Raw genomic sequence first — 27871 nt, forward strand, 5'->3', positions numbered from 1 at the left:
TAATTTTTTCAGTGACCTCAGGAATTTCTCTTTCCCACACTTCTCATTATATTTGTGAACTAAAATCCAACCCTAATTGGAGCTGGAAAATATAACTAAGGTGATAATGACATTTTTTACAAGGAAAAGAAAGACTGTAAGTTTTATATTTAAAAATGTATGGCTTTTATTCTGCTCATAAAAGCAATAGTTATTTATTGTAAAACAGTTATAAAGTACAGGAAAATACAAAAGAAAAAAAAAAATCACCCAAAATTGGCAAGTGAGCTTATAGCCTTATGGTCTTTCTTAAATTGGGACCAAAGTATTTTAAAAATTTGTTTTGTTCACCTAATAAACTGTAAGAATTTGTCCAGCTTTTGAAATACTTTTCTAAACATAACTCTTATTTATAATTGTGTATTCCACTAAATGGGTATCCCTACTGTTGTATATTTGGATTATTTCTAATTTTTTTATTATTAAAACAGAATGCAGAGGGATGGACAGATGGAGCACAGGGGATTTTGAGATCTGTGATCTGTGAAACTGTTCTGTATGATACCCTAATGGTGGATACATGTCATTAAACATTTGTCCAAACCTATAGAATATGCAACACCAAGAGTGAACTCTAATGTACTCTATAGATTCTGGGTGGTAATGATGTGTCCATGTTGGTTCATTGATTGTAACAAATGTCCCACTCTCATGGGGCTGTTGCTAATGGGGGAGGCTGTGCATGTGGGGGAACAGAGGGTGTATGGGAATTCCCTGTATCTTCCCCTCAATTTTACTGTGAACCTAAAACTGCTTCAAAAAATAAAGTCTATTTTTTTTAAAAACCACAATATAAAAACACAATGTGATAAACATGTTCGTATATAAATCTTTCTGTCACCTCTCATCACTTTTTTAGGATAAATTTCTACAGGGAAAATTCAGGACAAGAAAGCAAAATATTTTTAAGGAGAAAGTAAAAGTTTTGAAGTCAAATCTAGCCTTACAAAACAGAAGATAAACCTATAGTCCTTGTGCAAGCTTTGGAAAGAGTTCTCCGTAGCTCCACAGAATTCTTCACCTACAAGCAAGATAAGTAAATATAGCTTTATCTGATTGTTGTTAAATTGCTCTTTTCATTGCTGTTTTCTAGCAACTTTTATTGCAAATATAGAAGACTTGTTGAGGGTAAAGCCTTTGCAGGAGTGTCCTATGGGAAAATATGGCCCCAAGTGCAAGCAGACACTCATGCTCTTTGAGACACTGGGCTTTTCCCATATTGTTTAATATTTACAGCATCTTACTTGCTAAGAAGGGTGCGTGCAGACAGCAATGACTTTTTTTTCTTGCATTTGTTTAAAGCTTGAAACCAAGGCTATATGTAGGAGTCAGATAAATCAGCAGTTCCGTGAATGATGGCAACAGATGTGGGGTGTCTGTGGGGGACACAGAGGCCTGAGATGGCAACGCCACTTTGAGAGCAAGTGGGTGAGAGAGAGAAAAACAAAAGAAAGAAGCCTCCCCACAGGTGAAATCCTGCTGTGGTTAATTAATTTTAGAAAGGTAGATAAATTGGGAAAAAAAAAACAAACACAAAAGTTAAAATATATATTTTTCTACATTTTAGAAGTTAATGTAACCGTTCTTGTGGGAGTTCATAAAATAATCACATTAATGGTAACAGTACTATCTAGTAGCTGGGTAGCAACTGCCGCTTTTCTCGGAGCCATCTAACTCTCTCCGTCTTATTCAATCAGAATCTGAGGGTTAATCTCTCCCGTTTTCCATGTTACCTTTCCCAGCCTCCAAATATCTGTGGACGGAGCCAAGTGCCAATTGCCTTAAATTAGTGCAATTTCCTCTTCGGTTATTCTTCCTTGAATATTTTCCCCCTTAGTTTCCCATTGCAATGTTTTGATTGCTAAAATGCGATTTAAGAGCAAGAGGACTCCTAAACGACATTTTATGGGACTACATATTTGAGAAAATCACCCGACAAATGCCCTCCTCCTCAAAGGATTTTGTTAATTAAGTGCATTGCACATCTATTATGCCCAAAGTAATTAACTAGATGCCTCAGCATCTGCCTCCAACCACACTTATGACCTTCGATGGGCCTCATCTCGTAGCTCCCTTTGGGGTCTGTCTGCAGAGCCCCCTTCAAGCTTGTGGCTCCGTTTTGATTCATCCCCTGGGGGACGCTGGCATGGGAACGAGGACCTGCTCAGATCCCCAGGCTGGCAGCGTTTGCTCAGCCCTTGTCAAATTTGTGTGTGACATTCTGACATGCTAATCACAGAGCAAAAAGTTAAACACATCTTTGAGCTCATGAAAACCTTCCTGTGAACCATTTTCAATATCACTTTACCATTTTACTACTTTTTCTCAAGTCTGACTTTTCCTCTGAAACTGCTACATGATCAAAAAGCAGCAGGCATAAGCGGTCCCTTTTTGTCAGCATTTCTATCACAGGCTCCAAGGTTGATACACGGTGAGGAGAGGCAGCCCACATAATTCATATGGGACACTGGGAAGGAAAGGTTCTGAACAATCTTATTCTAATGACACGTATTGTCATATTTTGACTCCAAGTACAACAGCAGTAACAAAAGAAAAATCCTGACCTTATTTTTTATAAATATAGGATATTACAAAAAAATAAGAAACAAAAAATTAACTTAAGAAAGGTACGAATAGCATGGCCGGGCGTGGCTCAGCGGTTGAGCAGCGACCTAGGATCCAGGAGATTGCGGTTCGATCCCCGGTCAGGGCCCACGCCCGGGTTGCGGGCTCGATCCCCAGTCTGGGGCGTGCGGGAGGCAGCCGATCAATGAGTCTCATCATTGATGTTTCTCTCTCTCTCCCCCTCCTCCCTTCCTCTCTCTGAAATCAATAAAGACAAATTTAAAAAAGAAAAAAAAAAAGAAAGATAAGAATAGATAAGATATCCTTATAATTGCCATAAGACATGCATTTTTAGATCAGATTTTGGAGAGAAAGGGGATTTTGAATTGGAGAAAGACAACTAGAATTACCTGAACTGTTCCCTAGATTCTCATATCCTGTTAGCGAGAATATTATTATGTGCATTGCTATGATTAAAGTGCTCTTAAAACAGTGCTTGTTAACTAAAATATCTACTATTAGGTGTGTAACTGTGGTGGCAGCCCACATGGACTGTACCCAGACTGTTCTGGATCTGCTCAGACAGCTGTGTGATCTTAGGCAGCCAGCCACCCCCTCTGAGCCCAGCCAGAAGACAACTCCATGAAAGGAGGGGCTGCGTCTGTCTCGTTCTCCGCTGGATCCCGGGGCGAGCTCAAACTAGGAGACGGCTTATTTCCTTGTGTTGAATGAATGAATGAACTTGAGTTTCCTGACCTGTGAAGTCGAGATAATAATAACCACCTGCTTTACTCACCTCTTAAGACTGTTATAAGGATCCAGTGAACGAATATATGTAAAAATCCTATGTATGTTTTTATTAATGTAATAAATATATTAACTATGGCATTAATACATATATTAATAATGGTGGTGTTAATGTTAAGATGGCATAGCAGTTATTCTTAACCAGTGTTTCTCCACCTGGGAATTGAGAGTAGTTCTGCCATGTAAAGCTGAACGGGCCCACAGCTACATCTCACCTGTCTTGCTCACCGTTTCTCCAAACTCCAGTCTGTCCCCTGGTTCATCCCATCTAGACTATCTCCGAATATCACCTTGTCACTCCCTATGGGCCCCTCCAGTTCTCCCGCCCCTGTCTGTCCCTACTGCTAGCCTTGGCTGGAGTTACTAAACCACAGCTCCTGTGACAACCTGTCTTGTCTGGAAGAAGTGCAGGAGCAGGGACAGGGAGGCAGATTCTGTCTCTGTCTCTCAGTACTTTCTCCACTTGGTAAAGCCAGGAAGGGAAGGGGGATCTCATAAAGACTGGGGGTGGAGGGTGTTCACAGTCATGGCCCCCCTACTAGCAGGGCCCAGGGCCTCCCAGAAAGAAGGATGAGCTCTTTTAATCACGTGGGGACAACCCAGTCGGGGAGGTGAAGGGACAGTCCCTGGGAACGTAGACCAAGGCAGAGTGATGTGCCCTCAGCCATCAGTTTCCCCCTTTTGAGATTTTAATGTAACACATGCCCAGGGCGGTGAACACAGAAATGTAAGGCAGAAAATATCCATCATCCCACCCAGCTACACTAATGTTTCGTGTTTTTACATAAAAGACTAACTCATGGTGTTTTTAATTTATAATTCCTCTTCAGAAGAGAAAGCAAGGTCGAACACTATTTCTAAACCATCAATCCATTCTAGTATAATAATACAGTAGTAACAGAAAGTTATTATTATTAAACATTACAAAGCAATTCGTTCCCTGGAGGAGGAAAACCCGTGTAAATAAGTTTTGCCATCGAGTACTTTGCTTCAGAGAGTGGGGAAAACAGAATTGTTGCTTTGAGGAAGAAGCTGGAGTCCTTGATTATTACTTAAAAATCAAACATTACTAACCATTTTTTAAAAAGAGACTTTCCAAAGATCCTCCAAACAGGGTTTAAAGCCCTGAGTTCTGGATGGGATGATTCCTGAAGCAAGGGGCAGAGCCCTGATCCCCCACGGCTGTCAGGGAGCGTCCCTGGCTGTGGAACTGTTTTCTCACCTTTTCACAATCTCCTCTGCCCTCTCCCCTTCAGGAAACACACCCCACGCCATTCCCACGGTGGCCACTTCCCAGGGGAGAACCTAGGCCAGCTCCCCAGCTTGTGACCGCAACAGGTTCCCGTTCCCGCCTGAGCCTGGCTTCCAGGCGGCGCGGTCCTGATTCGGGAAATCAAAGGATTAGAGATTCCGAGGATGTGGGGAGCAACGCAGAAGCCAGCTGTGGGCGCCTTTGTCACTTCCAAGCCAGAAGCAGCTAAGTGGCCGGGTGCAAGGGACGCGCAGAAATTGGGAGAGACTGAAACAGGGTAGAGGGGAAAGGCGGGCAGTTTGGTCGTCCCAGCCTCACATGTCCTGGGCTACTGTTCATAATGAACGACAGTGGGAAGGAGACGGGGGAGCCGAACAGAAGAAAAGCCAGAGGAAAGAAAGTGGGAGAGAAATGAATGAAGGGGGCCCTGTGCCCGAGCCAGGGTCCCACGGGCAGGGCGCCCCGGGGGCGGCGAGGATGCCCGGCCGCGCTCACCTGTCGTGTCCAGCAAGGCCAGGGGCCCGGGCACCGGCAGCCCCGGAGGCTGCATCCCCGGCTGCTCCTCCCCGAAGACGCGCGAGGTGGGCTCTCCGGGGCGACAGCAACAGCGACAGCGACAGTGGAGGTGCGCGGTGGCCCAAGGATCTGCTGCCCCTGAGCACCGCCCCCTCTCTCTGCGCCTGGCGGCTTCCTCCCCACCTGCTCTCTCCTCCCTCCCTCCGCCCCCTCCTGTCCCCTTTCTTCTCTTAGCTCCCCGGTCTGTCCCCTCCTCCCCTGCCCCATCCTTCCTGCTGCCCCCCCCACATTCTCCTAGTCCCTTGGTCTCCCCCACACCCCTTCTCCTGTCTCCCCACCACCACCTCCCCAGCCCTCCGGCGGCTTCTAGTTTTCTCAGAAATCAGTCCAGCTTGGACACCAGGAGGAAGAGACAGACCCAGGACGGAACAGACTTCTAGATTTCTGGTCTATGTGCCCACCACCAGGGCCAGTAGAAGTAAATTCAGAAGTGAGGGGTTGTCATGGAGATGCCCACTTGTCTGAACTGAATAATTCATAACATTTTAAGATGAAGAAACTGAGGCTCACTGAGGTAAGGCAAGTAGCCCAAGGCCACACAGCTAGTAAGTGGCAGAGCCCAGAGCCCACCCAGGCAGGCTGGCCCAGCTCTCGCCCACCACCCTGTGCAACAGCAGCGTTCCAGAAGCTGGATGGGCTTGACCTGTAGTTCCAAAGGTTTACTGAAAATTTGTTTCTAAAATATGTGAGTGTTGCCACAAGTGATATCATTTTCCAACTAATAAATTTGTCACAGAAAATTTAGATGCAGACTTGAAAGGGGCAAGATTTTGAAAATGTTTTCCGGGCTCCATGAGCAAAGAATCTCTAAAACCACAGCTCTGAAGGGTCATGGCAGGTATAAGAATGCCCCAGGAATCAAATGATCTCACCTACATCACACCATCCTCCGACAAACTCAGTATCATTCCCCTTTCACAGATGAGGAAACTGAGGGTCCAGGAGGTTAATTGGTGTGACCAAGAGCAGACCCAGAATTCCTACAAAGCCTGGGTGTTTAATTGTAGGGAGGAACGTTGGTTAGACTCTATTCCTTAGAACCACCCACCCCCCTCCCGGCCCAAGTGTGTGAGGTGTGTTGGTGCCAGTTATATCAGTTGACAACTGGTCTATCACACTGCCTCAGGCTGACGGAGGAGGCCTATAGCAAACTGAACTCTGCAAGGAGCAATCGTCTGGGATCAGGTTATTTTTAAAATGTAATTTAATTTAGCTTTTACAAAAGCAATTATGAGAAGATGAGGAAATCTGTCTTATACTAGTCTGAGGATCATCAGAGGGACTGAACAAATTATTATTGACATTAAGAAGATAACTTATTAAAACAGTTATGATAAATGCTTGCTGTCATCCCTAATACCAAATACCTCCTGCTTAGAGTAAATGTTTAAAATATCCTAGGGTGTCCCACCTTGACTTCCCTTACATGAACACAGGTCCCAACAGACTGGAGGAACAACAGAGTCTCCTCAGAGGCTCTCACCCAGAGGTTCTGGTTCTGCAGGAATGAGGGCGGGACTACCCTCTGCCTCCCCTTGAGCCCCTACTATATACCTCGCACTGTGATCACCACTGTTCACATGCTGCTTTATGTAATCCATACAATAGTGTACCCATTTCACAGATGAAGAAACTGAGGCACTGAGAATTTAAATAATTTTTCCAAAGTCAAGTAGCTGGCAATGGCAGAAACAAGATATAAAACAAGTCAGTACAATTTCAAAGCATAATTACATCTTCTAAATGGAAAAGCATGTATTTACCTGACTACAAACATTTAATTTAATCTTTTATTTATGCAATCAACAAATTGTTACTACATTTCCTCTACGTGCAAAATACTAAAAGAGCTGCAAAGATGAATCATACAGACATGCCCTTTAAGAAACTTACAGTTAAAAGTGAGAAATAAGGGAAAATGTAACATACTATTTATTATACTATAAAGCAGATGGTGACAATAGTATCTGTGAGCGCAATTACCTTACAAGAGAACTACCAGCATCCCTATGGGCATGGCCCTGCACTTGCAGAGATCAAGGCCTCCCTGATCACAGCACAGTGATCCTCAACCTTGCCTCCCACTGGAACCCCTGGGAGCTATTAAAATCCTGGTGCTCAGGACACTTCAATCAGAGTCTCTGGAGGTGGGAGAACATTTGAGGCTCCTAAGTGGGTCTGTGAGCAACCAGGTCTGGGAACACTGCTTTCAGGACAGATAGAATGCTAAGGGAGAGAAGTGGAGGGTAAGTGGTTCCAGGAAGAGGTTGTGTTTGTTTCAGGCCTGGAGGATGGTGCCGGGTGGGGCAGAGTTCCAGGGGCTCCGGAGAAAAGTTAAGTTAGAGAGGTGGAAAATCGCCACTAGGTCTCACAATTCTGGGCCATAGGCTTCCTTGCATCCTACTCACACCTGGCGGCAGACTTTTCCCAGCACAAGGGCCAGCGTGACCCCCTACTGTCCCTAGAGACCAGTCCTGCATGGAAGAGCTAATGGGAGAGGGTAGCTCTACCCCCAAACTCCAGGAACAGAGACTCATCTTTCCAGGTCCTGGGTCAGCCCATTGTGGGCTCCACACAATCCCACCAGCGCGCACACATGCACACACACACACACACACACACACCCCAACTTGGCCCCGAGTCCCAGTTTAGACAGTGTTATGTCGCAATGGCAGATGGGGGAATGGGGTGGGGAAGGAGGTACATCTGGCCATTATTTCTCACCAATGGTCCCCTGTCTGCCCCTGAGCCCAGGTGGCTGTGGCCAGCATGCCTCTGCGTCCTTCCCGCCAGGTGAGAGGATGACATCTGGGTGACCGTGTGCCCACCACGCAGTCCTACTGCAGAAAGGCTGGCCTGGGAAGCAGGGCACATGCTCACCGCCCTGGACACTGATCGACCTCTCCCCTCTGCCTTCTTCACTTCCCCTCAGTTATCTGGGTTTAGGCTTTCGAGAAGCCTGAGATGGAAAGACTTGCAGGGATTCTTGCCTGTCCACCCTGCCGCAGGCCTCCCTCCCTGAAGCCATGAATATCACAGGCTCCAGCTTGAAGGGGGAGAGGAAATACAAGAGAATTTAGAATTTAGTATATTAAATTATGATCAGGATCTGGCCGCCCAAGAAGAGAATGCACACAGACCCTCTCTGGTTGCCCCCGGCCATTGCAGAGGCAGAAACTGGCCAGGACAGCTGACAGAGAGAGCCAGGGAAGGGCCTTCCCAGGGGCTGTAAGAACCAAAAGCTTTGCCTCTTTGGGATAAAAGCAGGTAGGGGATGGGTGGGCAGGGGTGGCCGCAGCACTTATTCAGTTCTTTTATGAAAACAAATTCACTGAGGACAAGGACTTCTGCCCTTTTGTTCCCTGCTTAAAACTGTCTAGCTCAGGGTAGGCACTCAATAAAAACACACTGAAGGAAGACTGAGTAAACTTGATTCCCGAACACCACTTAGCACTGCCCCCTGCCAGCCTGGGGCACATCCTGGGCACATCCTCTCCTACCTGCAACCTCACCTTCTCGGCCCCACCGGCTGAGAACTTGTTGGAAGACCCATCTCTTCAGTCTGACTGATGGGAAAACCAGTTTATTTGAGCAGATAGGGGTCAACAGGCTCTCACAACAAGGCCACGGGCTGTACCAACTGTGAAAAGACTGGAATTAAAAGAACCACAAAGCCACCAGTGTCAGCCATAGGCATAGTTTGGTTCCTCCGGTTTGTTCCAGAACCACAGGCCACTTGGTCCCTGTGCAGGTGCGAATCGTCACAGGGATGAGTGTGGACACAGCCTGACTCTCAGCTCTCAAGGGTTAGTGGACTGCAGAGAACAAAACACGACTCCTTCCTGTAACCAAATAACCCTGAGATGACACTCAGGGAATAAATAATGCAGACAAGCAACCAGGGAAATGACAGGTGGCCCCTGCCTGTCTGTCCACACAGATGAGGTGGGTGAGGCAGCAGAGAGAGACAGGAGATGGTCTCAGAGACATAAATTTTTTAAATTAAAAACACTCTCGGGGCTTTGCTAGAAGGCCTTGTAACCATGATCTGCCAGATCCAGATCGCTCTAATGAGCCCAAGCAGGAAGGTTCGACTGTCCCAGGCGGCTCACATTTCAAGGTTCTTTTGCTCTCATACTTCCCATAATTCCTCGGAGCAAGAGCGCCTTCCCTGTCCTGGGTTTGCAGCCACAGGCTTGCCCAACGTGTCCTGTTCTAGTCAGACAACCTGCAAAGGGCGCGTCTCAGGGGCCTGGTGGTTGCCCTGTTGAAAGGAGAGAACCATGCCCATTGCAGACCCGTCCCCCTTGCCGACAGCCCGTATTAAACACTGTCATGCCAGGGAGAGACAAGCTTCCCTAGAACCATGGGGACAGGACAGGAACCAGGACAATGGGCAGTCACCCAGGCCAGGCGGGTCGGAAGCCAGGCTGCTGCGCTCCACGCGCGTTTCCATTAAACCCCACACAAGGATTAGCCCTACTTAATAACCTTTATCCCTCAGCCCATGTGTCTCACAAGTAAGAAGGTTGAACTTGGAAGAACATTTTTTACTGGAACTGGGGAATTGAGGTTTGATTTTTACAAAATCAAAGCAAGCCTTCTTGTCTTCATTTTAAATTCTCCGGGTATTACCTGAGTGTCTCTCTTACTCATTTTTTAGTTTGATATTTCCAAATTGAGGTTTTTCTTTCAAAACTGTTCTTCTATCAGCTGGTGTAATGCCTGTGATCTGTGTTTTGTTTTCCATTGAGGCCCACTTGTGTGTTTGAACCCTCTCTGGAGGAAATACTGTTACGAAATAAAAGGAGGTATACTCAGCCCCTCCCTCTCTCTCTCCCCCTCTCTTTTTATTGCTGACACTCTTACAAATGTCCCCCAGTGCTCAGCCTTTCTAAGGCTCATTCCAGCTGAGCACATGTTGGGTAATTATATAGTTAGCAAATCTATGAAGACCGTAAACAAGAAAAAAATCAGCTGGCTATGAGTATAATAAATAACCCAATAAAGGAGAAAATGAGAATTTTGGGAGTGTAACATGTGTTTGAGTGATCAGACAGGACCCCAAATGTTTGGTAAGCAGTCTCTCCAGTCACCCTGGTCAGGCCCTTGGGAGCTCAAGGCTGGGCCCCACTTGGGGTGTCCCCATGGCCAACCAAGAAGGGGACAGTGCAGACTTTGGGGGAGAGCTGAGCATGTCTCCTACGTGTCTTGCCTACGTCACCCAGACAGCCATGGAATGGCCCCTCCCACTCAAACTGTGGCCACAGTCCCATTGTCCTGTCTCTTTCCTGAGATTTTGCTTCAAGATTTTTTTAATTTCTTGTTGAAGCATTTTTGTGATAGCTGCTTTAAAACCCTTGTCAAAGAATCCCAACATCTGAGTCATTCCTGCAATGACACTGTGATTGTGTTTCCTCATTGCAGTTGGGGTTTTCCTGGTTCTTGGTATGACCAGTGACTGTCCAACTTATCCTGGATATTTTGGGCATTGTGTTATAGATTCTGGTTCTTGTTGGAGTTGTCGGCGTTAGCAGCCTTCCTCTCACACAGTATCTCATGGGTAAACAGGTGGGTGGGGCAGAACAGAAAAGAGACTTCATTTAATTTACAACAAATGCAAGTCATTCAAGGTTTTAGAGGAAATGTCTGCTCCCTCAGTTGGGCAGGCGGTTAGGGAGCAGCTGGCACAGATGTGGGCACAGCAGCATGTGAGAGAAGCCCAGGACAGGTCTCTCACCTGGAGGAGCTTTCAGGCCAACTGAGGAAGCCAGGAGATGAACAGGAAACAGTGAGACATAACGTGCCTGTGTTTCTCCGTAGCAGCTCGTACGACACTTGGTGCCCAAAGACTCCCAGTTACTGCACATTAACTACAACCTCTCCTGGTTTTTGTTAGCTATTGTGTTGAGCAGATTTCACACCACATCACAGTAGATTCACCGCAATAAACCCCCTGGGCCTGCCCCTTGGGTCAGGGTGGACTCTTTCTAAGGCGGCTCTGTCTCTCACAGGCCACGGCTCCACTCAAATACGCAGAATCTCAAACAAGTGCATGACTCGGGTTTGGAAAAGGGAGATTTACATGTATAAACAGTAGGGACCAACTAGCTACTGTGAATAGCAGAATAAAGCCACACGAGACTTGCCATGACAAGGAATAAAGTGGAAGTATGCAAATCGGGTGCCCTGGAATTCAAAGTTTGATGAACAGGGACTTTGAGAGCAGTTTCTAAAATCAGGTAGCCATGGAGAAATGAGAATGAAGGCCAAGTGTGTGTGCATGTGTATGCATGTGTGTGTGTATGTATGTGTGTGCATGTGTATGTTTGCATACAAACATATATATGAGTGTGAATGTATATGTATGTATGTATGTGTGCATATATGTGTGCACATGTATATGTGTGTATGAGTATAGGTGTATCTGTATGTATGTCTGTGCATATGTGAATATGTGATTTTGAAGGAAAGAATGCAACTAATATTCATATCAGAATCTAGAGAGTTCGTTTCTCTCTTTTTTAATCCTTGCCAAGGGATATGTTTCTATTGACTTTAGAGAAAGGGGAAGAGAGAGAGAAATATCAATGTGCAAGAGAAACATTGATGGGTTGCCTCCTGTACATGCCCCAACTGGGGATCAAACCTGCCACCTTTTGGTGTGCAGGACGATACTCCAACCAACCGAGCCCCCAGGCTAGTTCATCCCTCTTTTTTAACTTTTATGGTAACCCTTTTTCACTTGCATAGAAATTGCATTTTTTGTTTTTACAAACAGAAAGTCTCCCTGAAAGCATTCGAAGCACCTCCAGGGCCCCTCACTGCCCTGACCATCCTCCCAGGGGTTAGGTTGCTAAGGAAATGCCGTCTTGACATTCTTACCACAACTGTATATCTAAACACATACCCCACACCCAGGATGGTAAAAGTGGGACATTTCTCATCAGGCTTTCAGCCAGTGCACGTAGAGGACTGAGATCAGGTGCCCAAGTGCCTAAGACCAGCCGCCTTGTAGGGATTTGGAACCTGGTTTCTGAGAATCCTTGGCGGGCTCACAGCATGGAGGCTTTTCTGCAGAGGACCTCACCTCAGGCCTCCTGGGGCCTTCAAGAAGTGCTTTGTGGGTGAACACAAAGCCCGGACAGGCCAGCAGTCCTGGGGCGGAGGAATGAGTTGCTCTGTGTTGGGGGCAGCAGGCAGCCCGGCAGCCCAGGCAGGACAGTAGGCCCATGGACCCAGGTGAGCAGGGACATAGCTGGAGTGAGGACCGTCATACCCTGCTGGGCAGCAAGACCCCCTGGAGTGCCCGGGCAGGGGGACTGCACCTGAGAGACGCCCGCAGCAGAGGTCCCCAAAGACCCATGAAGAAGCCCCATAACAAAGAGTGGCTGTAGGCACCTGCCTGGCCGCTCAGAACCGCCCTGCCCACCTTCCTCCCGCTTCAGCCTCACCCCAGGAGCCAGAAGCCGAGGCTCACTGGGGAGGGCAGGAGAGCTCAGAGCAGAGGGTGGGAACGTCCCTTCAGCCCAGCTAGGGAAAAAGTTTGAAGTAACTAGAGTCCCGATTGTCACATGGACGGCCAGGGCATTTAAGTTAATGCCATAAGTCCACTGTTAGTTAAAGTGGCTGCAGGCAGATGCATGGTGACCTCTGGGCAGGGAAGCAGCAGGGCGTGGACACGGGGCTGGTGGGGTGCCAGCAGCATCCCGATTCTTGCACCTGTGGGGTGTCTCTGGGTGTCACATGTGGTCATTAACTAAGCATCCATGATTCATTTTCTCCATGTGAAATTTCATGATTTAAAAGTTTTTTAAAAATAAAGTAACTATAGGGCTTTTGATTGCCTATGTGTGAATACATGAGGCCAACCTGAGTTTGGGGGTAGGGAGTGGGGAGTAGAAAAAGACCAGCCTGAACAGACTCTGAGAAACAGCTGAAGTCGCAAGTAAGTTGCTTTTGTGATTATATCCCAACCGGCCTGCGAGTTCAATGGAATAACTACTTGTTCACAGCTTAAGCCAGATTTAGCCATAAAAACAATGAACAACGTTTTAGGATATTTCCTATGCAATAATTTGAGACATACACTAAAAAAAATTATTTGTTGTTTATCTGAAGTTCAAACGTAACCGGCTGTACTGTGGTTTATCTGGCCACCTAACAATAAGATAAAGGGAGAAAGATCCTCGCTGGTAAATCTGGGACAACAAAAGAGGGGCCCCACCATCAGGCACCGTGGGGCCCAGACAGGCACATGGTGATGGTGGCCAGAGCTGAGGCTGTTTAAATCACCCTTCAGGGCCATGGGAACCTAGTGCAGAATAAACAGCTTTAGAACATCAGAAACAGGTCTTTCTTGCACCAGAATGTAGTGAACTGAAATATATTGCCATTACCTAATCCACATATACTATTCTAGAAAACAAAACCACACTTAGAGAAGGGGGCAGCAATTTGTCCTGTTAACAGCTCAGCATCCCTCCACCCCTGGATCCCTCATCTTAGGCCTGCCCAGGGAGATGTACCGGGTGGTAGTACCGGATCACAGACCAAAAAGCACTAGATGCCTGCCCAAAGCCCTTCTGGAGCATCTACAAAACCACATGACAGCCAGGAGAGAAGGATCATTCTGGGAAGGTTTATTTCACCAGTCCAGAGGTGCTTTAAAGTCTTCATGTGCATAAGGTAACTCTAACGAACACACGTGAAATGTCTCCACTAAACTAGAGTCTACACTTAACAATCATCTGTACCTCATACAACTGCTTAGGGGACAGGTCATCTTTCCTACACAGGTTCTAGAGCAAACAGAAGGTAGTTGGGTCCTAGTTTTGGCCAGCAACCCTCCAAAGCCATTGATTGTCAAGATCTACTCTTCTCCTGAGGGTGCAGGGAGAGCTGGTGGCATGTCCCTAGGGCCCTGGCAGCAACCAGGTGGCAGAATGAACAGGAGCTGGGTGTGAAAGGGGACCAAGCCAAGGCCCACAGTCCAGCTCTCTCTCATGGTTCCCCAGGGCCCGAGGGCCATGGTCTATCACCCACTGGACCAACAAAGAGAAGGCCTCCACCAGGAATAGGGCTCTTGGAAGTTGCAGTTAAGGTGCCAGGAAACCCAAACTGAGCATCCTCTCTTCTAAGCAGCCATCTGCCCCAACTGCCCACCACCACTGCCAACTTGCATGTCCACAAGGGAGTCTGGACAATTAAGCATTGTTGCTGTACTCTTTCCAGGAACCATTGTTGTGTCTTTTTTGAGTGAAATGGGGCAAAAGAAGTGGACTATTTACAAGCTGGAGCTCCTTCCCCCGGGGCTGGGAAGTCTAGTGGCTCTGTGCCTCCTTTCCCCTGCCCCTGCTGTGAGCAGCTCGGCAACACAGGGGGCCCGGCCCAGGGAGCTGCCTGTCACCACCAGTGGGCTCCACTGACTCAAAGAGGCCTGTTCATCCTGCCAGCTGCAGAGGGAGGTCCCTTTTCTTCCACATCTAGGAAATCAGACACATTCCTGACTTAGAGGAAGGAGTGGCCTCCTCCACGGTGATGCCCTTCATGTCATTGGGCATCTGCCCATCAGCACACCACACATTCAGCTCCCCAAAGACACCAGTCTCAATCATCTCCTCCTGCCAGGGAATGGAGCAGTTGCCGGTAGCAAATTCCTGGAAGAACTCCATATCGGCTTTTTCAAAGACCACACCTTTGACTGTGGAAAAGGCCCCTACGTCCTGGATGTTCTTTGCATAGACAGTTCTGGAGTCTGGGATGAAGGGGGGTATCAGCATCCCTGTCAGAAGACAGAAAACACAGATGTGAAATGGCACACAGCGGAAGGCAGCAGCCATCTGCCAAGGAATCCTCCCTGCTTGAAAGACAGGGCCATGGTCTGGCTGCTGCCCTTCCTGAGGGTGTCTGGGTTGCTAACAAAGAAATCAGCATACCCGAGAGGGTCCTGGGCCTCCCTCACAGAGCCCCGACATGAAGGACAGTGTGTTCTTGCCCTACATGGTCTTCACCCCTCATCCTGTCGCACCCACTCTCACTGCAGACCCCAGATACACCCTCAGGTCAGCCTCCCCCAGGTATTGCCGTACGCAGGTTGGACACCTGCAACCCAATACGCTCAGAGCTGAACTTCTCATCTTTCCAAATCCAGCTTTTCTCTGTAACCTGCTCAGGAGTCATGATTCTCTAATCGCTGGATACAGAACTTCGGTTGCCCAGGACCCCCACCTAGACTGACCCTGCCTCCCTCTCACCTCTCACCCCACCCCTCTTTTCATCTCGTGGACCCTGGGCTGTCACATCTCAGGACTAACTTCCTGGCTCAGCTGCTCCTGGTTCTGATCCCTCAGAGCTGTGTGTCCTCACACCATCCTGGGCTGGTCTTGACAGCTCTCCTGGTGGAGCCCACATTCAGATCAGCCAGGATCCACCTCTGCTCTGACCCTTCCCTGCGAAAGTAATTTTTCTTACTGGAGCATCTACTGCTCACTGCTCTGGAGCTCCTGCCATCTAGTCACATGTTTGCATGTCCTGGCTGTGAGTTCTTGGCATGCAGTTGTGTCCTACACTTGTGTCTCACAAACACATGTGCACAAGCACACATACACACACACAGGATCTTGCATGTGACACTTGATAACAAATGCTGGTTGAATGAATGAATTTCTCCCAAGCAGACAGCTTGAGCAATGCTGCCTTGATGTGGATCATGGGATCCACAAAAAGCAGGGTGTGGAAATGCAGAACAGCAGACTTGGATCAAAGGTAAGCCAGCATATTCCCTACATATTATATCCAGCCTTTTCTGAATTCCTGCAGGTGTTCCAAAAGGCCTAATCGGGTAACATTCAATCCTGGGATGCATGCGGGATGAATAGAGTATAGAAGGTGGTGGCTTTACTAGGGGCAGGAGGGTAGCTATTGGAAAAACATCAACCAGGCGGTCCTGCTCTGCCGACATTGAGCTAAGCCCAGATGACGCTAACAGGATGGGTCAGGCAAGCAAGAGTCACCTAACAGACCCACCCCCTGCAGACCCCCAGATCCAAAGGCATGCTGACAGTACCAGCCTCAAGCTGCCTCCAATTAATGTCTTTAAAGAGGGGGTTGACGCGGAGCCCATCACAAGTCCCATCTCTAAACCCCAGGCGCTTCTCCGGGTCCTTCTCCAGCAGCGCCTCACAGAAGTCCTTGCTGGCCTGGCTGAACTTGTCTGGGTACTTGACGGCCTCCGAGAGGATCCTCTGCTTGAGCTCCTTATTCTCGACCTGCACAGGGGGACACACAACATGTCAAACCCCTGCCAAACCCACCAACGTCACCAGAGCCGACCCTGTTGGTAGCTGGGCTGGGCTAGCGCTGCTGTCAGAGAGAGGCCTGCCCCTCACAGAGGCCGCGGGAACTCCCGGTGCGCTCTCCTTCCCAGCACAGTAGCAGTTAAAGGGCTCAATATCTCCTTGAAAGAGTGAAACCCTAAAGGTACTGGTCAGAGCTGGGGTGCAGCATAGTTTAAGGAACATCATTTATAACCGCTCCTTAGCTACTGGAGAGAGAAAAAACCCAGGAAATAAAAGGTCAACCTCACAGACCCCAGCTGGCAGAGAGCCTTCCAACTGGACAGAAACCTGGGGGGCGTCTATTTCGCTTTGTTTTCAACCAGCTTTATGGAGTATAATGTACGTACCACAAAGCCCCATCTTCAGTGACCTGAGCAAAGGGTTTGATCACTCTCCAGAGACTCCGCCACCACTATCACCCCAAAAGTCCCCTGTGCCCTCTGCAGCCCACTCCACCTCGACCTCAGGCAGTCACGGACCTATTCCTCTCACAATAGATTAGATACGCCTTTCCTAAAATATCCTAGAAATGAAATTATTTAATGTAACAAGTTTGAGGTCCATGTGTGTTGTGGATGTATGTAGGTCCCTTCTTTCCTGTCTCTATGGTGTCTGTTCTACGGTACTGATGGGCCACGGTTGGTTCACTTTGAGCATCTCATAAAAGCCCATCGTGCTTATTTACACACAGATAATAGAGGTTGTGGCTGGGGCGGTGGGAGCTGGGAGCTTCCATCTTGGCCCTCACCATTTGTCTTACTTTGCTCTTCTGAGCTGCTGGAAGTCAGGAGAGAGAATTGGTTACTAGACTTCAAGGTGGAGTTGCAGAGACACAGAGTGCCTGATGTGTTAGTCATGTGAGCACTCTCTCAGGGGGGACAGGATTGGGGCCTGGGGCAAACGCTCTGGGAGGTCCAGGCAGAAGGAAGTGGTGGGCGTGACCTCCACACAGACTGAGGCGGGTGAGGTGCCATATCTAAAGACTGCAGTTCACACCAGGCCCTAGCCGCCTTTCTCACCCAGCCTCCTCATTTCTGGTTTATGGAGACAACTGAGGCAAACACCCAGGAAAGGAATGTGGGAGGCCAGGGTCAGGGCACAGCATGGGATGTGTCACAGGTCACAGCACCTCTCATCCTGAAATGCTCCTTTTGTCCGGAGCTACATGAGATGAAGTCGCTGTGTCCCCCCTTTTCTGCCCATGAAGAACCCACCACAAGAAGTCTAGTGCTCAAGATTTAAGCAGCTCTCCCACAAGGGAGGGTCATCACCAGGTCAGCTACGGTGACACCTGCTCTTAGGACACCCACCCAACAAGGAGAGTCAACCCCAGGACAGCCACAGGGGCACTGGCGAGGCCACCTCCTACCTTCTCTCCCCTGGCTCGGAAGGGTCCTCTGGCCGCGATCATCTCATACAGCGTGACCCCCAGGGCAAAGTAATCCACAGAAAAGCCATATTCCTCACCCCGCAAGAGCTCGGGGGCCATGAAACCTGCCAGGCAAGAGCACAGTGTGGACTCAGAGACGCAGCAGCATGGTGGTGAGCACAGAACCGATGCTCCATATGCATACAGTGACATCTGGGGCAGAAATCCTCTGTGCTGGGGCTGCCCTGTGCACTGAAGTGTTGAGCAGCATCCCTGGCCTCTACCCACTAGTTAGCACCCCTCCCCAGTTGTGACAACCAAAAATGTCTCCAGACATTGCCAAGCGTCCTAGATACAAATTATCCTCGGTTGAGAGCCTCTGTTCTATGCCCCCAGTGTGAAGCCTCCTCTCCCTTAGGTACACCATGGCAGACAGAGCAGCGGTTCTTGCTTCCCTCTCAGACACGAGTGTGACCTATACAGCTAAGGATGTGTGTGGTGACGAGTGTTGCGGAGACAGCCACTATAAGATGCTTCCTGAAAGGACACAAAGGGACAGATTTAAGCCAAGATATTCCAAAGAAGGAGGGGTATTGTCCCAGGAGCCACACTTGAGGCTGAAGCTGAATGGTGCTCACAAAAGCGAGGCTCTCAGAACTCAAGGAGGCCTTGTTCTCGACAGATGCGGGTCCATATATCAGCACCGTTTAGCAGCACTTATCCTAGCTGACCCCCCCTTCCATGCTTACTGTGTGGCAGGTGAAAATACAAAGGGATCTCATTTAATCCTCCAAACCCCAAAAAGTAAGTGCCACTATTTTCCCCCTACTATTAGGAAACTAACTTGCTCACAATAACATAGATAGTAGGTAACAAAGAATGATTCGGACCCAGGCATCTGAGCTTTGAATCCCTACATAATCCTTTGGTATGGTAGCTAACCTGCTACTACTCCACCTAATGGTCTTTCTATAACTTAGTTTTCGTTTGTATCAAAATTATTCAGGTATGTGAAGAATTAGCTAGTTCCACAGGGCCTGACCCCTCTCCCTCCACCTCATCCCCATCTCAGTATTCTTTTAGCTGGTTATTTTGGAATTAACATTCATACCTCTAAATGACAAGCTTCTATTGCTGGATTTGCAGCTCCCCTGGGGGACTCTCCAGTTGACGCCTCGTTCGGGAAGCTGAGGGTCTGTTCCTCTTCCATCCACCACCCCGCACACACTTCTCCCTCTTCTCTCTCCTGATACATCATCTGGCTGGTCAGCACTCAACTCAGCTATTCCCCACTGAACCAAAAACTAAGCCCCGGTTATATTTCCTTTAGGACATGCTTTTATTGGTTTTCTCAGATTACCTTATCTTTTCTTTCATTTGCTTAGTTCTATGTCCTTATTATCAATTTCTGAATTCCCTAAATTCTCTGACGGTTCTCCAATACTTGTCACGTCCTGATATGTTAAATATTTTATCAACTTCATCCTCACTAGAAAGTCTTCTAGAGCTTCCTAATCTGCTCTAATATGGACCCTGGTATGCAGCCACCAACCTAGAATCTCCCTGTCACCCTGAAACCTTTTGTCTCCTTGTGTGACCTCTTTCTAAGATACTCCCCTTTTCCGTTGACTCCCTTATTTCGATCAAGTAGCTTCCTGAGGAAGGGTGCCGAAGTAAGTTTATGAGAACTGTTGTATCTGAAAATGCCTTTATTGCGCCCTAATACTTAACTGATAGTTTGGCTGGATATAAAATTCTAGGTGGGAAATCATTTTCTCTTTTATTTCTAGGACATTTTTCCATTGTCTTCTCACTTCCAATATCACCCATGGGGATGAGAAAGTGTAGGCAACTTCTCGTAGGTCACAGAGATAGATGGTCTTAGAGCCTGGAGTCTACCTGTGCAGCCCAGTGCTAGGTTCGTGTTCCTAAGTACTGTGCTGTCTGGTTGTTATATGTCCTTAATCACATGCTTTATGCCTCTGTCTCAGATAGAAGATGTCATGTTCAGCAAAGCAAGTAAAAAATTGTCAGACACCTGTGTCTGGCTCAGTCCAACTTCCGGGAGCAGGTCAGACTCCTACCATTACCTCGTCTGTTCCCATGCCATGTCAGTGTCGTACTTCAGGTTTTGGGGCCATGTGCTGAGTTGCACATGTTGAAGGTCAACAAGATTTGGGCCTCCACTCCCTAACTGCGACCTGTGTAGAGGCCAGACCAGCATGTGGAAAAAGTAGACAGGCCAGTCTACTGGGGCCAATCCCTGAGACCAGGGGCAGGTGTTTCTGGGCACGGGCTTCTGTGCTTAACTGACTTTAGACATTCTGAAGTAAGCAATGCTAATTGTGTCCATTTATTTTTTATTCTTCCTGGTCCTTCAATATACCCATGCTCCTGGTAAGTTTCCAAGAGGGAGATGCACTTGGCAATGCCAACCAAGCTGATGTGACTGCTGAATCATTTCTCCCCAGAGAGGTTACAGGAGTCAAATTCTAAAAAACCTCCTGGCCCTGAATACACCTTTGTAAATTCTGTTTTTCAGGGAATTATGTTATTTTCCAGATTGCTCAGACTTTTTGAAAAAGATATGTTGAACTGACCACAACTTCTAGATTAAAATGGGGCCCAAGAGACAGGCCAATCAGACCACAGGGACACGATCACCTCCTGTGACAAATAACTCAATGGCACCTCTAGTCTGTTTCACCCAACTCAGTCCCAAATGATGCATCTTTTTGTATCCTTGGGGTCTTACCTGGTGCCTGGGGCAAAGCAAGAGCCAACAAATTTTTGTTGTTTGAATGAATAAATGAATGAACTAATGCTACTTCAGTCTAGTTACTAATTCTTCCACATATTGACCCATCTCCCCCTCCTGGCTGAAAACTCATTGGGAACAGAGAGCATGCTTTATATCCCTTCTGCATATCCCACTGGGCCAGCACAGCACTAGCCAAGATGAGCCCCCTGTTCATGGTCAATTGCAGAGGGTCAGAGGCTCTGGCTCTAGGTGGGGCCTAGGGCTGGTACAGTGCAGAGGGGCTGAAGAAGAATCCAGGAAGCAGTCCCCTGTGGCTTTGCTGGATGCCTCACCTTCTAAGTTACCCTAACTTCAGCATCTACTGTGGCTATTTGAGGGTCATACCCCTCACCTGAGCCCAAATTCTCAGAGCCACACCTGCATGATCCCATCCAGAGAACCACCCACCTGGAAAGCTTCTCCCTCTGTTCAAAGTAAAGCAGGTGCTCAGTGGCCACAGCAAAGCCTACAGCACCCTCTGGTGGCGGGCAGGGCCCTCACACTCAGCACAAACAAGGTCAGGCTATATCCTTGAGGTCAAACTACTTCAAATCCTGGCTTTGAAGTTTTCTGGACTTTCTCCTAATAATCTGAATCACCCTGAAATATTGCAAGTAGTGTTTCCACCCACATGCTTGTGCCAGTAGTGGAACTTCATAGATTTTGGCTGAGGATCCAGAAAATTCAAGATTGGACCTTTTTTTAAATAAAGCCACAGATGAGGACAGACACTGTGGTAACAGGTACAAATCCCAAAAAAGCCCAAAGCCCAAGGATTGGGAGGGTTCTGTGACACAAATCAAGAAAGCCATCGAAGGTAGAAGCTTTCATATCAGAGGGTGCAGCATGGTAAAACCAACAGTAATTTTTCAGGTGGGGAGGGGCAGTCCCTACAGGGAGTGAGGGCTCCTGCTGCAGCTGTTCGAGCCCACTAGCCAGTCCTTCTGGTTTTGCTATTTGCTCTGGGGATGAGGGAGCCACTTCCCTACAAACCCCCGGTCTTCACTGTGCCACTCACCCCAGGCCATGGGGACCCCCAGAGCCTCACTTCTCCTGAGAGAGGCTGCTCCCATCCTTGCTCTCACACCCTTACCTGGGGTCCCTGCGTAGCCCTTAGTCTTGGTTTGCCCTTCCTTCAGCTCCACGGCCAGCCCAAGGTCAGAAATTCGGATATTGCCTGAAAAGCAAACATGGGTTGAGGTCATATGAGGCTCCACAGAATAAAGGCACCTGGTGTTTCTGGAGCCCACAGGAGCCAAGAGCCAGCCTCTGCACACATGAGAGAGGTCTCAGCAGCCAGGTGCCTCTGTTCCCCAACCAGGTAACAGAGGGACTGAGGGGTCCCATCAGCGCCTGCAACCTGAATTCGAAGCATAATCCACCCAAGTTCAGCTTCCTCCTCTGCTTTCTCTTCCCCAAGCTCTGCAGCAATGGTCTTTGAGAATGCCCATGCATTTGTGAGACTTGGTGACCGAAAGGGCGGGAAATCTAAATGGATATAAAGGAAGCCTAAATCTCTGTTAATTTTCTGCTAGGAATCCCAATTTGACTTCACATAGAAGGCAGGAAGGAAAGAGTGACAGAGTGAGAATTTGGCCATAAAATATTAACTATTTACCAGACACTATAGACATCCTGGCTTAACTCCCTGTAACTCTAGGTGCCTCGTTATGGACCACATTTCATCAAAGGCCACCCAAAATCTCCATTTGGAGACGATGCCATTCTGATGCAAAGGCTAAAGGAACAAAGAACAAATTTAAGAAGTGTCTTGGTGCCACTGAAAGCTCTGACAGGCATTTGTTAAAACCAACCCATCCCCCTACAGATGACCCACGGGGCCACAAAGTGCAGCTGGGAGCAAGCAGAGGCCGGGAGGGGAGCCAGGCCGGGAAGCCACGTCACCTTCGTCGTCCAGGAGCACGTTCTCAGGCTTGAGGTCGCGGTAGACGATGCCCCTCCGGTGCAGGTGCTCCAGGCCACTGATGATCTGGGCCGTGTAGAAGACGGCGCGGGGCTGCGGGAAGCCAGGGCTCTCCTCGTCCACGTTGTAGATGTGGTACCTGGAGGCAGACTATGCGGAGGCCTGTGCTTTTCTGGCACAACTACAAGAGTGTGGGTTGGGATGGAAGTGAAATCTCGGGAAAACAGGGAGGGCCTCAGAATCCCATGTTGTGTCAGTAAAGTGTCCGGTCATTTGGGGGCCGTGGTGTTATCCTGAAGAGCCTGCGGCAATGTCAAGACCCCCAGCAGCTGGTGGCCGCACCCTCAAGGCCTTCACCAAGGTGTCATGGGGGCAATGGGGCCGCAAAGTACACTCTCTCTCCTGCCTCCCCAGCCCTGGCCTGCAGAGGCCGAGAGATGAGCCCCAGAGCCATTCTCCATCGACAACCAAACAAGCAAGGGCAGAGGGAGGCGGAGGAAGTCCGCATGAGCAGCCCAAGTTACGCCAGATGTAAGTAGTCAATACGGAGTCACGGACAGGTGCCGGTTATTTCACCCAACCCGAGCACGCAGACAGGCCCCTGGGTGGGCCTGCAGCAGGAACCTCCTCCCAGCCTCCCCACCCCGTAACTGTCCTTTCTCATGTTCTCCTCTATCACGCTTTACACGGGGGCAAAACATAACAAATAAAAGGAAATAAATTACTTAAACTAGATAGTAACCAGGGAGAATAGAGGTAGACCTGGAAACTTTAAAAAAACACAAAGAGTCCAGCCGGGCGTGGCTCAGCAGTTGAGCATCTACCTAGGATCCAGGCGATCAGGGTTCGATTCCTGGTCAGGGCACATGCCCGGGTTGCGGGCTCGATCAACGACTCTCTCATCATTGATGTTCCTAACTCTCTCTCTCTCTCTCCTTTCCTCTCTCTGAAATCAGTAAAGATGTATTTAAAAAAAAAAAATCTTTAATAAAAAAACACAAAGAAACAATAGAGAAACCCTTGAATCAGCCTGAGCACAAGACAGCTAGAACAATAACATAAACAGCTTTTATATTACACTTATAGTCTAGTCTAGTGTAGTCTAGTCTAGTGTGGTATCGTCTAGTGCAGTGTGGTCTAGTATAGTGCAGTGTAGCACAGTATAGTATATTTTGGTGTAGTATAATGTAGTGTACTGCAGTGCAGTATAGTTGAATATAGCGTATAGTATAATACAGTATAATGTGCTACTATACTGTAGTGTAATACAGTGTATCTTCGTATAGTATAGTGTAGTATTATAGTATATATTATAATGTAGTATAATGGAGCATAGTACAGCACAGTGTAATGTGATATACTAGAGGATAATATAGCAGCATGGTATTGTATAATGCGGTATAGCACAGCACAGCACAGCACAGTATAGTGGAGCAGAGCAGAGCAGGGTATAATGTTGCAGTGTGTGGTGCAGCAGAGCGAGTGCGGTGCGGTGTAATATACTATAATGTAGTATAGTATAGCGTCATGATAATCTCTGCTCTAAGCCAGGTGATTGGCACCTCCTAGACCCTTCTGTTCCTCTTCTGTGTGACCTCACAGGGGTTACTTAGTCAAGGCCTCAGAATCCTCAGCAGGAAAATGGGCCCAACAAACTTACCTGCAGAGTTCAGTGGAGATGGAACTAGATGGGAGAATGTAAATAACAGCAACAGCGACATCCCCCCTTTTGAGTAAGCAACTGTGACACTCTTAAAGTGTCTCACACCCATTCACCTACTCCCCACAACCTCTGAACACCAGTGTTATGCCCGTTTCATGGACCAGCACGCTGAAGCAAGGGTGGTCAGGTTGCCCAGCTTGCGAGTGGGTCTTTTCCCCTCTGAGAGCCAGTGATGTGATTTCCCCTGGGAGCCCAGAGCGGGGCCCTCAGATCCCTGGCAAATCCAGGCACCCTACATTGCTGCCACCCTGGTTCTCTCTGCCGATGACAGGCAGAGCCATGGTTCCAAAGGTGGTCACATGTTTTCAGTTCTGCCATCATGCCCAAGAATGGGTCATTGATTAAGTTAGTCTTCATTTACCATCCTTGTTAATACAAGGTCCTCAACTCCCATGAGGTCCCCACCACTCCTCTTTATTCATTCATCCAACCAGCACTCGACCCACAGCTTCACGTTGCTGCCACCCCCACAAACGGCCCCCCCGCCCCCTCCACACAAACCTGTGGCCTAGAGAACCACAGCACCCCCCTGGGGTTCCTGCATTTCACATGGGACTGAGGACACATCATTTTGAGTATCAGCAACCGGCAGACAGAAAGGAGTAGATGTTGATGTGGGCTTTTTCTCAGGTGTCACCGTGCTCCCTGCACCTGGGAAGCAGCTCTGTTGGGCCCCAGAGGTCCCCTCCCTAAGCTGAGCCACTTGAGCCCTCCAGGTTCGCAGCTCCCACGTGGAATAGAGGAACCCAATTTACCTTAAGTCACCTCCATTCATGATGGTCATCACCAGACAGAGGTCAGTTTTGGTTTCAAACGCATAGGCCAGAGAGACAATAAACCTGCTGTGTACCTTCGCTAGAATCTTCTTCTCTACCATAGCGCCCTGAAAAGCAAGATGTAGAAAAGTACCCAGGTTTAGGCAGGGAAGTGACGTTGCCAGGAAAAAACAAGTTCCGCAAACCAGAAAGAATTCCAATAAAATAGAAAATGAGTTTCAAATACATTTTAAAAGTGGTTTGCACAAAGCAATTGCAAATAACTTAAAATCGGACATGCAAATTAGTCATGCACAGAGGACTTCAGGCTTGCTGGAGCCTCCAGCAAGTCAGACTCCAGCCAAACCTTCTTAAAAGTGTCAGGTGAGGGTTCCAGCCTGGCCCAGTTGCCTGTTCAGTGCTGACTTTCCTTCCCCTCCTTTCTTACATCTCACCAATCATCCTGCCCAAAATCTCAGCCCCTTTTCTCCTGGCCACACCTCTGGACAGCAGACAGCAGAGGTCCCAAGCCACTCTGTACCTCTGTTCATTTTCTATCTTTATTTTAAAACTGCATGATATCCACTAAACATGTTTTTTAAAGTTGTGTTTGGATTAAAAAAAAAAAAAAAAAAGCAGAATTCCTTTCTGAAGGAGGAATTCATGATGTTGGAAGAGGCCTCTTTCTATCCGCACTGCATTAGAAGATTTGGGGTTGATTTTACTTTGTATTAAGTTCAAGGAGGGTCCTGAACTAAGGAGATAAGAGACTGCAGTACTCTAATTGTTGGATTAAAATTATTGGCAGCCCGGCTGGGGGTGGCTCAGCGGTTGAGCGTCCGCCTAGGATCCAGGAGATTGGGGTTCGATTCCCTGTCAGGGCACATGCCTGAGGGCTCATCCCCAGTAAGGGGCATACAGGAGACAGCTAATCAATGACTCTCATCATTGATGTTTCTATCTCTCTCTCTCCCTCTCCTTTCCTCTCTCTGAAATCAGTAAAGATATATTTTTTTAAAAAAATTACTGACAGACAGCAAGAGGGAAGGATGATACCTTTCCCCAAAGTCCCACAGGGAGAGCACCAGCTAGCAACCCCAGGAGGGGTGCTCCGTGGTGGCTGCTATTTATCCCAAAACCTGTGTTTGCCCCCTACACAATCTGCACTGTGCAGCAGAAAAGGGACAAAGAACCACATGAGACAGAATGTGCAGCTGAGAGATGAGTTCCTAGGACACTAAGCAGCTTTCGCTGATCCTGCCTAGACGGGGCCTGGCTCCAGTTAAAGAGAGCGGACCCCACTCGGAGCGACCTGCCTGTGCCTGCCTCACTCCCTGTCCCCGGAAAGCGGCTGTGCTCGGGGAGCAGCCTGCACCCGGCATCACAGACAGGCTCGGCCTCCCATAAAAGACTGGCATCAGCCGTGGCTAGATACCCTGTGCATTCTCCATCACGGCAAAGCCAAGGCTTGGGGAGGTTCCAGAAAGTCAGAGTGGAGACTCGGAGAACAATCCCTCGACAGCCTCCCCAGCACTGCTGTGTTTTGCGCTGCTGGTGGGAAACCGAGGATGACAGGATGTGGCGCATCACCCACACCAGCAGATGCAAAGGCCGCTTTACGAGGAGGGACATCAGCAGACCTGTTTGTGTGCAGAGCGTGAGGCTGGTAGTTAATAGCTGCTGGACAAACTGAGCCACAGGCCGGGGGGGCCCCAGAAGCCACACACTGCCTCCTTTTGTCACCCCGCTCCAGGCCAGGCCCACAACTGCCGGGCACAGATGGGGCTGGCTCAAGTCAAGGAGACTCAGATGGACTAGAAACCAGCCAACAGCTGCACAATGGAAGGGTCTTGGTGTCCAAACGGGAACGTGAGCCAACCAGCCCGCCGAGGGGAGCTGCGAGGAGCGGCACAGAGCACCTGAGGGCCCTCCTGGCCACTGGCCCACCCGCCCATCTGCTGGATCTAAGAGCGAGCCCTCCACTGTGCACAGCTGTGCTGCCCACCTGGTACCCCTTCCTTTTCTTCAGCCTCTTCTTGTTCAGCTTTTTACACGCGTACATCTTGCCAGTCGCCTTCATCTGGCAGGCGGACACCTCCCCAAAGCCACCTTTCCCCAGCACCCTGAAGTCCAGGAACCAGTCCTCGCCTGTGGGCTGGGCCTCCAGCCACTTCCACTGCAGGAACCTCTGGAAGTACAGGCTTCCCAGGTACTCTTGGAATGGGGCCTGGCTCAGGTGGGCCAGGGTGGCCAGCAGGAGGGGCTGGAAGAGTCCTTCCCCGCTCTCCACCGACCCCTCCTGGACCTTCACCACTGTCCCTTCGTCCAGGAAGCTGCAGAAGAGCTTGGCCTGGGGATCCAGGTACTCAACCAGGATGGCCTGGGCCTTCTGCGGCCTCAGGTCGTCATCGGTCGTGTCGTAATCCTCAATGTCCTTCCAGAGCTCCAGGGCCGGCACGTGACTCTTGCTGGCCTTCAAGAACTGCTGGAAAAGCCGCTTGCCAATGGGCTGCTCGGAGCACACATTCTGGAACTCCAGGTCCAGGCTGTCCCGGAGGGCCTCGCACTTGGAGAGTGGGGGCAGCCTGAGCTTGGCCCGGTACTTCTTGTCCCGGGAGGATGGGGCACTGCTCCCATCGAAGCTGCCCCGGGCAGCGATGAAGGCAGAGTTGGCCACCACAGTCTCCAAGGACCCGAAATCCATCCCGGCGCCCGCCTCCCA

At 48.8% G+C, this 27871-nt stretch overlaps 2 protein-coding genes across 3 annotated transcripts in view; both read right to left on the reverse strand.

Moving 5' to 3' along the window:
* TMEM255B (transmembrane protein 255B) overlaps window positions 1-5213 on the reverse strand; it is a 35244-nt gene extending 30031 nt beyond the window's left edge. For both annotated transcript variants that reach the window (XM_087814212.1, XM_016212893.2), the window contains exon 1: window positions 5159-5213. In XM_087814212.1, the coding sequence (XP_087670338.1) occupies window positions 5159-5213 (55 nt within the window). The remainder of the gene's footprint in view (window positions 1-5158) is intronic.
* Window positions 5214-14724: 9511 nt separating this feature from the next.
* GRK1 (G protein-coupled receptor kinase 1) lies at window positions 14725-27853 on the reverse strand. Its single transcript, XM_016212875.2, has 7 exons — window positions 27155-27853; window positions 25150-25277; window positions 22653-22810; window positions 21841-21924; window positions 17948-18072; window positions 16308-16509; window positions 14725-15023 (listed from the first exon to the last, which is right to left on the reverse strand). Exons 1-7 carry the CDS (start codon window positions 27851-27853, stop codon window positions 14725-14727), a joined length of 1695 nt encoding a protein of 564 aa, XP_016068361.2.
* Window positions 27854-27871: the final 18 nt, after the last annotated feature.

The sequence above is a fragment of the Miniopterus natalensis genome, chromosome 2 (genome assembly GCF_054644295.1).
Source record: "Miniopterus natalensis isolate mMinNat1 chromosome 2, mMinNat1.hap1, whole genome shotgun sequence".
Lineage (NCBI taxonomy): Eukaryota > Metazoa > Chordata > Mammalia > Chiroptera > Miniopteridae > Miniopterus > Miniopterus natalensis.

Coding starts and splice junctions, on each gene's coding strand:
- GRK1 (XM_016212875.2), bottom strand. CDS start 27,853: ATGGATTTCGGGTCCTTGGAGACTGTGGTGGCCAACTCTGCCTTCATC. Junction 18,073..21,840: donor GGGCTACGCAGGGACCCCAG/GTAAGGGTGTGA, acceptor CTTGCCTGGCAG/GTTTCATGGCCCCCGAGCTC. Junction 15,024..16,307: donor TTGGAGGCAGCTTGAGGCTG/GTACTGTCAGCA, acceptor GTCTTCTGACAG/GGATGCTGATACCCCCCTTC.